Genomic DNA, 16,208 nt, shown 5'->3' with positions numbered 1-16,208 from the left:
GGCACTCGTGTACCTTGAGGGAGACACTGGGAGCCCAGGGAGCCTGGAGACCAGGATATACTTTGGTGATGAGGGGAGGACACATTGTAGCTCAGAGCAGCAGCTGAATGGGAAAACTTACTTGATCTAAAAGATAAAAGAGTCAGCCAAACCCAGGCCCAAGTTCTTTAGGTGCTAGCCATCTATCTAAAGAAGAAATCTAAAGCATTGTTAGAAAGGTTTGTAGTTCTGTAGCCTTCCCTCTTCCAAAGGAGAAACCTGATGTCTTAATACACTGGAATAGCCAAGGCTTCCTGCCATCAAACTGCTAACAATAAAACTGCCCTGCAACGTTCATGGGGAACAGAAACTGGCAATACATATTTCTCTATGTATCTGGAAGTGCCTCAATCATATACTTAAATTTTACAGTCTTCTCCCCAAATGAGAACGATTTCCAGCCAACACGTTCACAAACTGTACTTAACGTTAAAAGAAAACGGATAAAACATATGTAATTACTCAAGGTTAGACTTCTAATTCCTCAATTCACTAAAGGAAACTTGGCAAGAAGATGCATCATTTTGCTCCTTTCTACTGGGGCATCTGAGGAGGAGAGCCACTGAGGCAGCTAATACACAAAACATGATCAAAAGTGATTAACAACAGCTTCATATGCAAATTGCATTAATGAAGGAGTGCAAAGTCATCATGTAAATTAAATATGTCAAATCTCTTGGTGAACTTTCAATCTTGAGAAGAAAAAACACTGCTTTAATTTTTTTACATCATCAATTTTGCAAGATTGAAAATCTAAGAATCTTGGTGCTATAAACAATTTTCACCTTTTTTTTCTCCTTCAGCAGGCTGACAGGCCAGCCTGATGTGCACCGAATGTACATGTTAATAGGCCAATCAAAAATGCAAAACAATTCGCAATTACTGGAAGGACCTAATGGTCATTAGAATTTACAACTAGGTAATGAACTGAAGTCTGCCCACACCATGCATATTCATAAAGCAATTTAGCCTTTGAAGATTAAAGAAGTGCTTAAAATTCAAATGAGCTTTAGCAAATTATCAGTAAGATTCATCCAAAAGCAAAGGGTTTTCTTCCTATGATTTCCTCATTTTTTTAATGCAAAATTGTTATATCTTCCAGACTGAGCTTAAACTAAACATAGAGCTTCTAGTCAAGCCAAAGGGGCTAAGAGACAAACAGAGGCTGCAAACATCGTCACGGACTTTGTTCATAAAACTAAGCCCTTAAGAGCCAAACCTATCTCTAAACATGGTAATTTATCAAAAACAGCCCAGAGTCGCTCATAGGCAGTACTGCACAGTCCTCCAACAGAACAGATTAACTCGAGTCCCTCCACCCTCCCAAAAGCCTTTTCCCCTCAAGTTGTCTCTCCTGTGTAAACATCCACTGTGGTATAAAACAGCTTTTCACTGGCTTGGAGTGGCATTAATTTTAGAAGTTTCTGCTTCCAAAGGGAAACCAGCAAGAAAGGAGAGGCACAGGAGGGAGAGGAGCAAGGTCTGGTTTACTTCTGAGGAGTGCATATCCTGTTGCTTGAGATCTGCCTTTCTGATTTCCCCCATTCAGCACTAGCCACACTGAATCCATGGTGAACAGGTCATGCAGACATCAGCTGACATTCAGAAAGCCGTGGTGTCCACCCACCACCACCATCCCACCCCAGTTATTAGAGTATCGTGGGAACCTGGATTTTCAGGCTTTCCAATTACTAGTCTGGAGAAGAATCCTTTGCTTGAATGCTAACTCACACCTTGCTAACCTCCTGACATTTAAAAAATTCTAGTGACAGAATTCCCAATGAACTCCTCTTCCACCCAACCCGAACCTCTCCAACCCAAGTGAAAGCAAGAAAGTATATGTTAAGTCCTATCTTAGCTGGTGTGCAAGTCAGACTGAGAATAACAGCTTCGAAAGGCCACGTGTCCGAGCTTACCGCTCCACTGCTACACCCAAAAGCTCTCTGCTGTGGGGATTTCATTTGAACTGCTATCGAAGAATATTCCAAGAACCTCTCTCCTCACCCTTCTCCCCTCTCTCCCCAGCCTCAGACTTTCTCCTAGAGTTGATCTTACCAGAAATGTGGATATTATCAAGGAAATGGGAAAGAGAAGGGAGAAAATCTCAGGTACTACCCCCTGATTTCTTAACTCTCTTATCCTTGGGCCCTGCTCGGAAATGTGCCACATTTTAACATTTATTAGAAAGGATAGGATACAGAGCTGCATGGAACCCACATCCACAACCAATGGTATGAGCCACAGGTCCACAGTCCTGACCAATTCCGTTTGACACTAATGTTACTCTACATGAGTAGAGTTCAACAAGGGTTGATATGGGATGTGACAGGGTAAATCAGAATTAGATTAAAAACAAAAGTTTAGAAACCGATGCTACACTGCAGAGCAAATGGGACTTGAAGGCCAAATTTCCCCTAACTGCCTTCAAGTGATTTTCCCTATTAGAGCGTTTGCCTGCCACCCCCCTGCTGGCAACACCGCAATCACATCAGAAAGTAAAGTGGAATGCATATAGGAAGCCTTGAGATATTCCTCTTTAAATACAATACCTATATACTTAATATATAGCAATTAACTTCTGGTCAGGAGTGTGCAGGCAGCAGGCTGCCCCAAGCAGATAGGAGGGGAGGGGGGCCCAGAGCTGGGACAAGCACAAAAGACAGGTCCAACAACAATGCCTGCTGTCAGCAGCTGAATTATTTTATACAGGAATTTTATCTCTATTGTACAAACAAGTACGTGTCTGTGCTGACTTGTTAAGCAATCCACTTGTATGTAGAATAAGATTTTTTTTTCTTTCTTGCTACCAGTCACACAGCTCCAAGATCAGAAGAAATACATAGTCTTTGAAGCTGCTCAAATGTTTTAGTTAAAAGGACAGCAGTTGTTTTCAAAGATCCAAGAGTATCTTTATCAGAATTAAATTTTCCTTATTGATTTTTTCCCCTTAACATAACAAAACATAACATGAGAAGGTTACGATTTATTATTAAAATTTTTGCAGCCTTTAAATCATTCTTCAGTAGCCAATGTTCACTTTTAAATGTAAAGGAATAATTTTTTTTTAAATCTTAGGGTGCAATGGAGTAGGAGAGAGAAACTCACGCGATTTAAGATTGAACATTGGTTAATGCATTGTTTTAACTGGGAACTGAAAAGATCTGGGGCAGGGGAGTTAAAATGGGGAATAAATGGTTCACGGATGGGTTCCCCCCTAAAAGTAAATAAATCATAAAATCATGGTATACCCTGAGTTGGTGAAGGAGAATACTTCAGGTTTGCTTCTCTTAGTTTTTTGAGGTTTGTTTTTATTTGGGGAGAGGGGGGATTGGCCAAATATTAAAACTCTATATTTAAAACGTACAGGATCAGACTTGGCACACAGTGCTTTGCGCTCCAACATAAGAATCCAAGCTACACCTTATTTCTCTAAAAATTAACAGATGTGATTTCCTTGCAGCTTTTTTATGCATCATTACATGTTAAGAAAATGAACAACTGATGAATATAAATTTAAATGCCCTGATGCTTAGCAAAAAGCTTCCTTGTGTTTTTTAGAATGTTCAAACAGCAAATAGAAAGGCGAGGTAGGTACACAACAACACGGGTGTTCTTTTTGAAGGCACCCTTGCAGGTTTCACAATAATTCCATTTTTTATTTTAATGGGAGTTTTTAATCAGTGCATTCGCCTCTATCTAAAACTAAAATCAAATTGTAGGTGTAATTGTTCATCGGCAATGCTAACAACAGTCAGAATACAAACAAAAACTCATTGTGAGTGACCAAAGGTCCCCAGGTATCCCCTTCATCAACATACCTGCTCCAGGTTCCCACTGGGAATTCCCTGGCAAGAGACCGATTCAGTTCTGAATAACATGCTGCCAGCCCTATCTGGAAAAGAGTGTGCAAGGCGCCTTCTCGCCTCTTTTACAGGAAGTTTAAACCTGATCATCTCACCTTCAGGTATATATAATTTGTTGTTTAGCACTCTGAGAACTTGGCATTTTATCTATCTAAAGAGATCAAAAAGGGAAAAAATAGGGCAGAAGATGGAGCGAGCTGAGGCCCAGCTTAGCTCTGGTGCACACGTCAATCGTGCACTGCACGTTGCCTTAGAGGACCAACCTGCGCAGGTAAATCTTCCAGCAGCATTGCATCAGATCCGCTCACATCAGTCTCCAGGGTGAACCAAGAGACGACACTTCAGTTCCCTGTCTGCAAACTTCTAATTCGTCAGTTCTTGGCAGCTTATTTTTCCAAGTGTTTTGTTTCAGGAAACATGTATTTTTCTTTATACGTTTTGTGGATCTACCACAACTGCTTCTGACAGCTGTTGATTCTGTTAAATGAACACATTATAAAAATCTTCTTTAAAACCTCAAGCAATGTGGACTCAAAAATATGATGGTGAAATATTTTAATGGAATTCCAGTTGAAAGTTTTTTTTTAAAAAAAGTACAAATGAAGGTACAGAAGTCCTTTAGATCAGTACTAGATTTAAACTGAATGTTTCTTTCTCTCTCTCTCTCTCTCTCTCTCTCTCTGTGTTTGTGTGTGTGTGTGTGTGTGTGTGTGTGTGTGTGTTTAATGGGGAAAGAGGGGTGTTGCAAATCACCACAAATATTTACACTGTACTCCCTTTGTTCAAATCACATACTTTTAACAGGAAAAGCTGGAACTGTGGCTATTTAAAATTTTAAATATTCAAACGCCTGTAATTAACCATATGAAACAAATTATGTTGCATTTCTCCATACCAGCACATGCAAAAAAATTCTGGTGGTGAATTGGGAGGTGGCAGAGTTGGGGAGACAACTCCAAGAGAAGAAAAGGATGATGTTTTCATTTTGCTATAGATCAAAGGAGAACAAGAATGGAAACTGTGGCATATCGAGCATTTTTCCATTGCTGTCTTTCACACTGGGCTATCTAAGTTTATACAATTCCCCAGACTAGCTGCATATTAAGCTTGCTGTGTACAGCTTTATTATGGTGCGGTGGTGGAAGAAGCATTAATATTCCAGCTCCACATCTGACAGGGCATTTACATGCGCCCATCTGAGCGGCACCTGAGAGCTCCTCCAAGGTGCAGTAACTGTGCGCCTATTGTAAAGGCAAATGAAGCTCACCTATTCCCTGCTGGGATCAGAAGTGACCTCACCACCCCCCATGCCTCAAATCCTTCCCTTGCCAACCTAACTCAATGCCATTGCAGAATGACGAATGAGCTCAGAAATAGACCCCAAGTTACTAACCCTGCTAAGAACAGCAAAAGCCTTTGCTGAAATGTTTTAAAAATGCATAGGGAGTGCAGCTGGCCAGTAAAAAGCAAGGAGACAAATTCCAATGAATCCAATATGGAATACGTTACATTCTAAAACTGATTAGAAATACAGTCTGATGTTTACTGGCTTCAAATTGAGTTTGGCATCAAGCATACTGACTTTAATAATGCTGGCACTTTTAAAATTATTATTATTTTAAATCTGCCTTTGGTCTCTAGGAGCACATGGAGAGAGCTAAAGAATTCTTATTTGTCAGGTTACATTTCCTGGAAATTAAGTTTGTGACAGAAAATGACTCCAGTAGCAATAATATGGTTCGTGCTCAAATTAATTAGGTCATGTTGTAAAAACTACGTGGCAAATTACAAAGGTAAATTTACCGATATTGGCCAGTGCTCTGTACCCTGGTCGTAAAGGGAAGAAGCTGTTTAAGGATGCTCATTTACCTGGGTAGGAGAAAAGAACCAAGGAGGTAGGGAGACAATGGTCAATTTCCTATTTGTATTACAAATAAAAATAGTAGTCATTATCCATTAAATTATATAGTCTGAACATATTTTAAGAACTTTATTAATGTCATCCAAATTGACACATAACATACAAACCTGCTTGATTTGAAATAATGTTAGAAGTGGGCTCTAAGTTAGAATCTTTTTTTTTAATCCTTGAAATAACAACACTGCTGACATAGCCATGACCCAAATGAAATCTGAACAAGCAGAAAGGTACTAAAGATCCTTGGTGATTAAATCTCATGCTAAAAAAGTGGCAAGGTGCCAGGCTGGGTCCAGCTTGATGCTAAATGCTTTTTATTGCACAAAGCTGGTACTACTGTATGTTAAAACAGACTTGGACTTGGGGTAAATTTTGTCAAATGATTTCTTTGTGCAATAAAGGGTGTGAACAGACCAACCAAAGTAGATTAAATTAACATCGAGTGACGCAATCTTGGTGCATCTCCCTCGCTATGCTTTCTACTTCGGTTAGAAAGATATTAAATTTAATATCTCCCCACAAAGGAAAGCCAAACTTTCTTCCTTTCTTACTGACCAGCACGCAAAGCCACCATTCACCTATTCTCTGTTATTAAACACTTTCATTGAGAAATCACAAAAATCTAAAAAATGTTTCCCTAAGATTTGCATGTTTGTTATGTACCCCAATTTAGTACTCCCACATTAGCCAAACTACATGGAGGCTGCAGTGTGAAATTAATGATTTTCCAGGACTCTAAAAGGTGCCATTAATATGCATCCAACTCGCCTCCTCCCTGAGCTGAAGGTTGCCTGTCCTGACCCTGCCTGCACGTTTCTACACCCAGTTGCATTTTCCAGTCCATGTGCAGCTCCACAATTAAATGCCACATTCACTAAGAGAAAGGTGTGCAAAACATATTTCAGATCCTTTATAGTAAAGGCACAACTTGCAACACAACAAGGAATGGGGTGATTTAAGAAATTACAGCACTGGTTGTTGTTTTTTTTAAGCTTTCACAGAATAAACACAGAGAACGGGAGGGAAACTTTGTCCCCCTCTGCTCCTGTTCTTGAAGTGAATACATATTTGTGTTTCCAATAAAAGGCCATTTTTACATTAACTGTCTGTAACAGCAGGAGACAGAAAAACTAACACAATCTCCACATCACACACAGGATGATCTTCATATCACGTGGACCTATTCTCAAAACTATTATTTATAAAAGACGACTAGGAAAATGCACAATGCATCTTTTCTGTGTCACCACAAGGGTAATGTCTGAAGAAGTTTGGGATCTTTAGGATCTGCTACATTTTAGATATATATATTTTTTCCTTTTGGCTTTCCTTAGTAAGTTTAGCAGCCATGCGGGCCACTGTGTTTAATTAAGCTTTCAAAAGTCCTGACAATGCCAACAATTGTAGGACACTTCTGCAGCTCAATCATGCAATCACTGTGACAGTTCTATTTACAATTTGTCTTAGAAAGAGTTTCTCTGACATTGTACTTTGACAAAACATCCAAGCTGCCAGTTCACAACCTTTCTCTGTCTTATTTACAAATACAGCTTGTATATAGGACTCCCAGTTTCATGAACATGAGTCTTTGGATACTGGCCTCCCAAACATAGGCTCCCTATGAAAATCCTAGGTATTTATTAGGAAACAATATTCTCTACTCTCTGGATTCTGAAGGTAAATAAAATGTTCACCAGTATATTGTTTTTGTGGTAGTGGTATTTTTTTGTTTTAACTGCCATGCTGAAAATTCAGAGGTCAGTTGTTTTTCTTCAGAATCACATAAATAAAGAGAAAAGAAAAATAAGTAGTCATAATAGCATACTATAATTTATAGTCTCATTTACAATTATACCACAAGTTACACAAATACATCCTCCAGTTCAGTCTGAGCTAGGAGAGAATCAGAATGGATACAAAAAGAAAAGGTAAGTTAATTTTCTAAATTCTGAAAAGCATATTATATTTGATTTACTTTTAAGTAGCATGCTAATGTATTTCCATTTTGAATTAGTGTATCTCCCTTCTTTAGAGTATCTGTCTGATATATAATTATTTAAATACCCGCTATACTGTCTAGGCAAATAATTTTAAATACCCTGATATAAATGCCTATGTTATGATTTTAAAGAGAAAAAAATGTTATATATGAACAGGAGCAGGCTTTACTACATTTTATAGGATTTGTCATATTTTTTCTCTAGTCTCTCAAAAAGCTAACTTTACGACAGCCCAAACCTAATGTAAAGATTCCTATGTGCAATAAGCCAAAACCTCAAATCTGACATGATGGGATCATGCTTGGGTCTTTTCTATAAGGGAACAGCAGTTTCACATTCAGTCATCTTCCATGAATATTTCCCCCATCATAACATATGAGACTAAAAAAAAAAAAGAAAACAAAACAAAACCCCTATTGAAAGCTCTGACTGCAAGTCAAAGGCTGCTGATATCTGAGGGTGGATATTTGACACACACATTGATGAACTGGGCCCACACAACATAAGCTGCTAATTACCAGCTAAATTAATACTACTTCAATTATCTCAATGGGTCACAATCACACGATATGTGGAATATTTAAATAAAATGAAAAAAGCAACCTGATTAACAACTATGTGTACAGCTCATATATGTACGTGGATGAAGTGGTGGAGTACATACCCATCTACTCACCAGGTAAAAAGAATCCTCTCTAAAAAATACTCAGCTTGGGCCAGGCACGGTGGCTCAAACCTGCAATCCCAGCACTTTGAGAGGTGGATCACCTGAGGTTAGGAGTTCAAGACCAGCTTGGCCAACATGGTGAAACCTCATCTCTAGTAAAAATACAAAAATTAGCCAAGCTTGGCGGTAGGTGCCTGTAATCCCAGCTACTAGGGAGGCTGAGGCAGGAGAATCGCTTGAACTTGGGAGGCAGAGGGGCAGAGGTTGCAGTGAGTCAAGATCATGCCACCGCACTCCAGCCTGGGCAACAAGACCAAAACTCTGTCTCAAAAAACAACAACAACAACAAAAAAAAAAAACCTCAGCTTGGAGAGGCGTGAGTACAGTGAAAATGCATGCCATTTTACTCAAGATGTAAAGAACTCTGCCTTATTCTCCTATCTGAAAGCCCCGAATTCTAAGTTTTATTTATCTTAGGGAGAATCTGTCACTGTTTTATTCTTGCTTCCTGCTTATAAAACGGTACAGGCTCACAGTGAACTCAAATCCAACTTACATCACTTTAATAAAGGCTTTCCTACCCAGCACACTTAAATGACTATCTTTTATGTGGTTGCCAAACATATTCTTCTAGAGATTCATCAATATATCTCTTTCCTTAATACAAAAGCATTGCTTCTCTTTTCTTTTTGTGACACAATTCAAATATCTACTGAATGATTACTGTTATTGTTTCCTTCCTCATCATAAAAAGAAAAGCAGACTTGGAATTGCAGAGACGTGCTTTAGAGAAATGGGCTGGGGGTACACACATAGCCGTCTTCCAGAACTTCGCTTCAGGGGCACCTGAGGGCCAGAGCATCGGAATTTATGTGCAATGGTAGAATGTTAATTTCACCATAGGAAACTCTTAATTCATTAGTGTGAATTATGAGAAGTCGTGATTCTAGTTACTGACATCTCACTTTGAGATGTGACCACACTATTTATGTTCAGCCAGTTCCAGGGTGGGAACAGGTGATTAAACACAATGAAAGAAATCAAGACTTTGTAATTATTCATGTACGAAAGGTTTACCTCACCTGGGTCGCAGCACTTGTTGTGCACCCATTGAATATCTTAGACATCTTAGAGAGCTTCTCGTCTCAGTTAAACAATTGATTATCAGCTCTATAAAATATATTTTAAATTTGCTTTTGGTTTTGGCTTCTCCAGGCTCTGCTATTGTACTTGTTCTTTAAAAAAAATAATAACAGAACCTTTAGACAACCAGGGAGTTCAAGCAAATATCTTTTATTCCCCTACATAGATTCACAACAACAGCAGTAAAAGCCTTAACTATACGTAAGGCCTTCCCCCCAGCTTTTAGATTCCTCCTCCAAATACAGAGGCACAGAATTTTTGAGCTGGTTAATCTGAGACTGAATAACCTATTTGGGACCTCAGTAAGAAGTGTGGTTTTAATTCTTGCTTGACAGACACTGTGTTTTGTCTTTTAAACGAGCAGCTCGATATGTAAATACGATGTTACATCACGCAAGTGTTACTCCATATTTGGTGATTTAGCAAGGCTTTGGATCTCCGAAGACGACAAATCCCCTTCCGCCTGCTCTTGCTTCATTAATCATGCCTTACACTTCTGTCCATTTTCCTTCCAGTCACAAGACAACACATGGCAATGGTCATTCCCACATCCTACTGGGGGGTAGGGGAGATAAAATCTTCACCTACATGTCACATAAGGTAAATGTGGTGGATTCAAGAAATACACTCTGCAAATGCAGCTTCCCCAGTAGCAGATTTCCCATTTCACTAAAGGGAGTGTATCTGAGTGTATCTGAGTGTTATTACAGAAAGCATTAAAAAAAGAAAGAAAATGCCACGTTTGGTTTTAATGATCAAATTCTAGAGGGGGAGAGGAGAAATAATATGACATTTAATCCCCTCTGGACCACTGACCTATTATGGTTCAACTTTGTGGTCAAACTAGATCAGAGAGACAAGTTCCAGTGAATCAACTGATGATATGCACCACCCTTCCTAAAACTGAACAAACCTCTTGCCTTTCAGGAGCTGGGTTGGGGGCAGATGGAAGAAAGTGATCCACCAATAGGCATGGCATGTCGGTCATCACAGAATCTGTATCGACTTTGTCTAATGTGCTCAATCAAAAAATGTTTTGAGGGTCACTATATAGCATTGCTGTTTATCACTTAGAGCAGGGAATTTAAGTCCCACTGCTAGCCTTTAATTCCTTTTCCCTTGAGCTGCCGAGAAACCCACACACCTAGCTACCACCCTGCTAAAATTAACCGAAGGAGGGAGGGCTGCTGAATATGCGTATGGATTTTTCCAAGAAAATTTTTACATTGTGTTATAGCAGAAACAGTGGAGTCTGGACTGGACATTTGTAAGGGTGACATGAGGCTGTGTAAACCACAAACAAAATCAAGATACATCTGTCAAAACCACATCAGAGACAAGAGAGAGCACAGAGAAGCATTTATCATTTAGCTGAGGAGGCAGGCTGCAGGGAGCAGCCGTTCCTGTCAAACCAACCTTTTGAAATTTCCAACATGCCCTTAAACTTTTCGAGTAAGCATGTCTGTGCGCTTCAGCAACTGCCCTCTCTACTCTGGCCTGGCCAGTCGAAAATGGCATCTTAAAGTCAAGGTCATGGTGTCATCCCACCACGGGGCTGTGTTTAATTACAGCCCCATCCGGGCTGACAGCCAATATGGATCCAAGGCTAGCCCTGAAGCTCAGTTAACTCTTTCCACCTCCTCCAACTACCCTGCCAGCCCAGTCTACTTCAGGGAAGCCTTGAGAACGAGCTGAACCCCTAAGGAGACCTGGCCAGATGTTCTGAGTCAAACAAGTCGTTAGCTGAACTGCAAATGCCTATATGGCCACTTTGCCTCTGACACGTCACCAAGTCTGGAAATGGACAATGGAACTGGACTAGGTGTAGTAAAGCTCAATACTTCAAAATGAGAAGGTGGGGATGGGGAAGAAAAGAAATCCAAAATTGACAGATCCAGAGAGAGGGTGTCTGGTGTGTGTACCTGTCCTGCCTACATCTGATTCAGTTAGGTGGAAAATATTTATTTTTCTGTGTTCTGGACGTAAGCAACAGAAATGATTATTTTAACATTACAGGGCTGTCATGGACAGTCACATGGAGAAATAGAGAAAGCACTTCACCATTCCTTACTGCTTGGCTACAGCATCTCTGAAAATGAAAAGAAAACATGCAAACAGCTTTTCTCCTTGCTTCTCATTTACCTGCTATGTGTTCCTGTTTGGGGCAAATTCCTCTAGATGACGTTGATAAACAATCGTCATCCTCTGGCGTGACCTGGATGCCAACCTCCACGGGATTGGATGCTTTTTTCATCTCGATTGGTGAAGGGGAAGGTGGCTTATCCACAGCTTTTTCTAAGCAGAGGCTGCCATTGCATTGTTTCCGTTTGTGCTCGATAAAATAAGAATGTCCCCAACGGGAAGTTCATCTGGCACTGCCCACAGGTGAGGAGGTCATGATCCCCTTCTGGAGCTCCCAACGGGCCGTGGTCTGGTTCATCATCTGTAAGAATGGCTTCAAGAGGTTCGGCTGTGGTTGGAGAAACAAAAGCACAATTATTAGAGTGCCAGAGAGGAGAGAAAGGGGGGAAAGCACATCTCAACCCCATGCTATCCTACCACATCATGTAAAGTGTTTCTAGGCTTCTCTATGTAATACCCAGAAAATGTGAGTATACAAGATGTACAAGGATGTGAAGGTTATCAACCAGAGAGCAAATTTATCAATGAGGCAAATCATCATATATGTATAGAAAACAGTCTTCCTTGCATAACTCCAGAGAACACACACACACGCATATACACGTGCACACACACACAGCAACAAATGTGTCTGGTTTGTAAGTTTAGAAAGAATGCTACTTAAATAGTTAACACAGGGAACATAAAGGAAGCTTAAATAATAACTACAAGAAAAACTGGTTAAAAAAAAAAGTGGAGAGAAACCAAATTTGTTTCTTTTTTCCTATACACTAAGTTGTCCATTGTGCCAAAGAATGAAAGGAGAGGTGAATAAACACACACACCCTTTGTGTGTGAATGTATATACTCCTAAGTAAACAGACATGGCTTCATAAATTAGAAAGCTACTATGTCACACGAAAAATGTGCCATATTTACACTGCCGTAATAAGAAAACGACTGCATGCACCTATGAAACGGATCTAAATAATAATCATGTCGCAGCATAATTCACACTGCCAAAAACCTTTCTGCTTTCACTCTCAGCAGTGCCACAAAATCAAAGAAATACCAAATTCACTGGCAATACTTCTCAGACACATTAGCTAAATGGGATACTTTTGAGTACTTAAGAAAATAAGCCAATTAGTCATTTTTTTTTATTCTGAGAAACGGAATGCCTAAAATATTCTAAATATGTTTGCACTTGGTGACATCCATGACATAAAAATCAGAATGGTCAAGCAAACACCACATTTCAGACCAAGGCTGAGAAGTCCTTTCTTTAGACTTGAAATACTTCACCTAATGTTGTCAAAGTTGACTAATTTTCTGAATGAGCTCCAAAATGCTTCATTATGTGACTATTTCTGCACACATAATCACCAGCGGATGGTATAACAAGGTAGCCATATCTTTTTCCTGTTGGCTTTTTTTTTTAACTTTGTACTAAAATACTCCAGCATCTACTTTACCAGATTCTATCATTTTTTAACCTTCCAAAGGGGAAAAGAGAGTTGGTAAGTCTCTGCTTATGAAATCTTATGCTTGCTCTATCAAAAAAAAAAAAAATTACAAAATACAAAACACATCCAGGATGCTGCCAGTTAATAAAACTGAAGCAGAAAATGTACAAGTCTTAAACAGTTAATCAGTCTGACCTTCTTTAGCAAGCTGCCAATTTCACATTTAATGAACTTAAAGCCACAGAGAATCAAAAAATAGATTTTAATTTGAGTGTAGAATATTGGAACAGATTTTGATAAAGTGCAAAAATCCAGTGAACTCAGGTTAAATTTATTTCAACCCTACCCAGGCTGAATATTGAGGGGGAAGATCTGGAGTAACTCCCAGATGTGCTAGGTGAAATAATATTGAGAGAGCCCTGCCTAGCTGCACCTGTGCTCAAGTAGGACATCTCATAATTTCTAGCCTCTGGTACTCCTCCTAATTTAACATAAGGTCACCACAGGAATATGAAGGTTATATTCCTACCAATAAAGACAGTAAAGTAAGCATTTATGTTTCTTTGCCCAACATACTGGCCAAAAGATAAATACAGAATACATATGCATACTTTTCAAATAAAAGAAGACAAACGGAAGTGCTTCTGCATTGTGCCTTTATGTCATTCTTCTCTTACATTTGCTTCCATTTTGACCAAGTGAGGAATAGGGAACTCATTCTCAAAATATTCCTGTTGTCTGAATTAAGGATTTTAAGTACACATTGATAAATGTGGCTTTTTTGTTTAGCATTAGCTACAAGTTCTGAGGTTTACAGACTGAAGGAAGACTCAGGAAAATATTTTATTTTATCAAAGTTAGTAGTACACAGAACCTTTGCAAAAAAAAATTTTTTTAATTCCACCGTTAAGATTTTTTTTTTCCCAAGGCCTGATACATTTCTAAAAGTGGGAATATTATTTAGGTGCAAAAGGAAATATTCTCCTAGGTATCAAATAGTTAAAAGTAATGTGGTTCAAAACAGACTTGGTTAAAGTCTTCTAAATGTAGTGACTGAACTGATTTACAATCAAAACCGGGAAATGAAGTGGTAATTCAGAGGTTGCTGATTACACCTCCACATTTCACCTAATTAATTTTATAGGAGGCAAAGTTCTTGAAAATAACAAGATGATCAAATGTACAGATATAAAACCTGTAACCTCAACATTTTCTATGCTCTTAACGTAAATTATTGCTAATTAACAAGAATTATATCCTGATGTATGAAATACGTTTAACATCGGTCTCCTTGCAAAACATTTGGCTAGTGATGTTCAGAGAAATACCAAACCGTGTTTTAATATTGCTGCTATATTATTAAAAATCAGACAAAGTGGGACACAAAGAAAATATGAAAACACAATTCTCATAGTGTAGTCTACTGATCTGCATTGACATCTTTTCTCAGTGGCAATCAACATTTCCTTTCTGGGCATCTGATAATTTCTCTGCATTTTTAACGCAAATTCCCCTTTCCCTAAAAACCTTCCTAACCTCAGCCATTTTACCCCCTCCCTCAATTCAACTCCATCCTCCTTTGCCCCAATAATACCAACGTTTCTAAGCTCCGGCCTAAACTCCGGCTACAAAGCAGGGAGTCCTCGATTGAAGTGGAAGGGAGTGAGCAAATAATCATAATAATTAGCCGCGAATTCTCTCTACGAGGGGAGGAAGAAATAGAAAATAAAATGCTTCTACGTTCAAACAGCAAGACAGCCTGGAACGTCTCAATGTCTCTCGGCGGCAGACTGAGATCTCTTTCCTCTCTGTGTAGTTGCAAAAGAATAAATATAACGAAAAAATAATAATCCTTACAAGAAATGTTGGTAAGGAGCGAGGGAAACGAGAGCTGCCGAGGAGCGGAGGGGGAGGGGGAAAGGGAGCTGTGTCTTCAAGTTTGCTTTCCAAGTCCTTCCCCTTGATTGTCTTAACAGGGTAAAGAAGCAAACGGAGACTGAAATTCAGAGAGGAAAAGCAAAGAAACAAAAGCAAAGCCGGGGGCTACGGGCCCGGGGCAGGGGGCCCGGCAGGGGTGGACCGTGCAGAAAGTGAAGTTGGGCGCGGGGACTCTAAGGCACAAAGCGAGCAGCGTGCTGGCTGCAGGCTCCCGCCGCGCTTGCTGCGAACACGTGCAGCAGCGACCGCGGGGTCTTGGGGCCCGGGGGCCCGGCGGCGGAGGGCAGCCAGGGACCCTGACTGCTGCCTCCATGCCCGTCCAGCTCGGGCGCGGGGTGACGGTTCCCTGGGCCCGCCAGTTGGTGAAAACGGAAGTGAGGTTTGGAAAAACCGGCTGGTTAACCTGGTGCAGTCTCAGTATCTCTGCACACACCTCAAGTGCGGGTCCTGAAATTCATTCTGTGTCCACAAGCTTACACTTTTTACTTTGGGGGATCTCTGCAAATGCGTTTCCCCCGCAATTCTGAGCACTGGGTGTGCGCGCAGAGGTGGCTGCGGTTATTCATTATTAATGACGCTGCTTGCCTGCATCATTATGATGATAACTATTACTATTGTGATTCCGAGCTCCGAGGCGAGAGCCACGGGAGGCGGGGAGGGGGGTGCCGGGCTGCAGAGCCGCCGAGCAAGCCAGCCGAGGCCACCAGGTCTGTGCTTTCCATGGGGGTGAGGGGGTGGAAGAAGTGAGCCTGGAGACCAAGTGCAAACTTGCCATATCCCCCTCTTTGGCCATGCCCCGAAGCCCTAGAGCGCGCACTCCTGGTTCCTCACTACCAAAAATGCCGGCCCGGAAAGAAAGCAAAACTGCACCCCGCTCCGAGCCCGGCGCGCGCTGGTCTCAGCTCGCGCACGGGGGTGTCGGCCGCGCGCCCGGTCGCTTCTCCGCGGCCCCTGCCAGAAGCATTTTTAAAGTCAAAATGAAGAACAAAGACATACGAGGTGATGGGGGAGAGAAAGGGAATTCTGCCTAACCGTTCGTTCCCCCCACCCCCA

At 40.6% G+C, this 16,208-nt stretch overlaps 1 protein-coding gene across 1 annotated transcript in view; it reads right to left on the bottom strand.

Moving 5' to 3' along the window:
• BCL11A (BCL11 transcription factor A) overlaps positions 1-16,208 on the bottom strand; it is a 99,543-nt gene that overhangs the window by 82,236 nt on the left and 1,099 nt on the right. The window contains 2 exon segments of the mRNA XM_017849101.1: positions 11,773-11,972; positions 11,974-12,100. Coding sequence (XP_017704590.1) covers positions 11,773-11,972; positions 11,974-11,999 — 226 coding nt within the window. The 5' untranslated portion in view covers positions 12,000-12,100.

Source organism: Rhinopithecus bieti, unplaced genomic scaffold, assembly GCF_001698545.2.
Source record: "Rhinopithecus bieti isolate Rb0 unplaced genomic scaffold, ASM169854v2 scaffold_30775, whole genome shotgun sequence".
In the NCBI taxonomy this organism is placed as follows: domain Eukaryota; kingdom Metazoa; phylum Chordata; class Mammalia; order Primates; family Cercopithecidae; genus Rhinopithecus; species Rhinopithecus bieti.
This window is presented reverse-complemented; position numbering and strand designations above follow the sequence as displayed.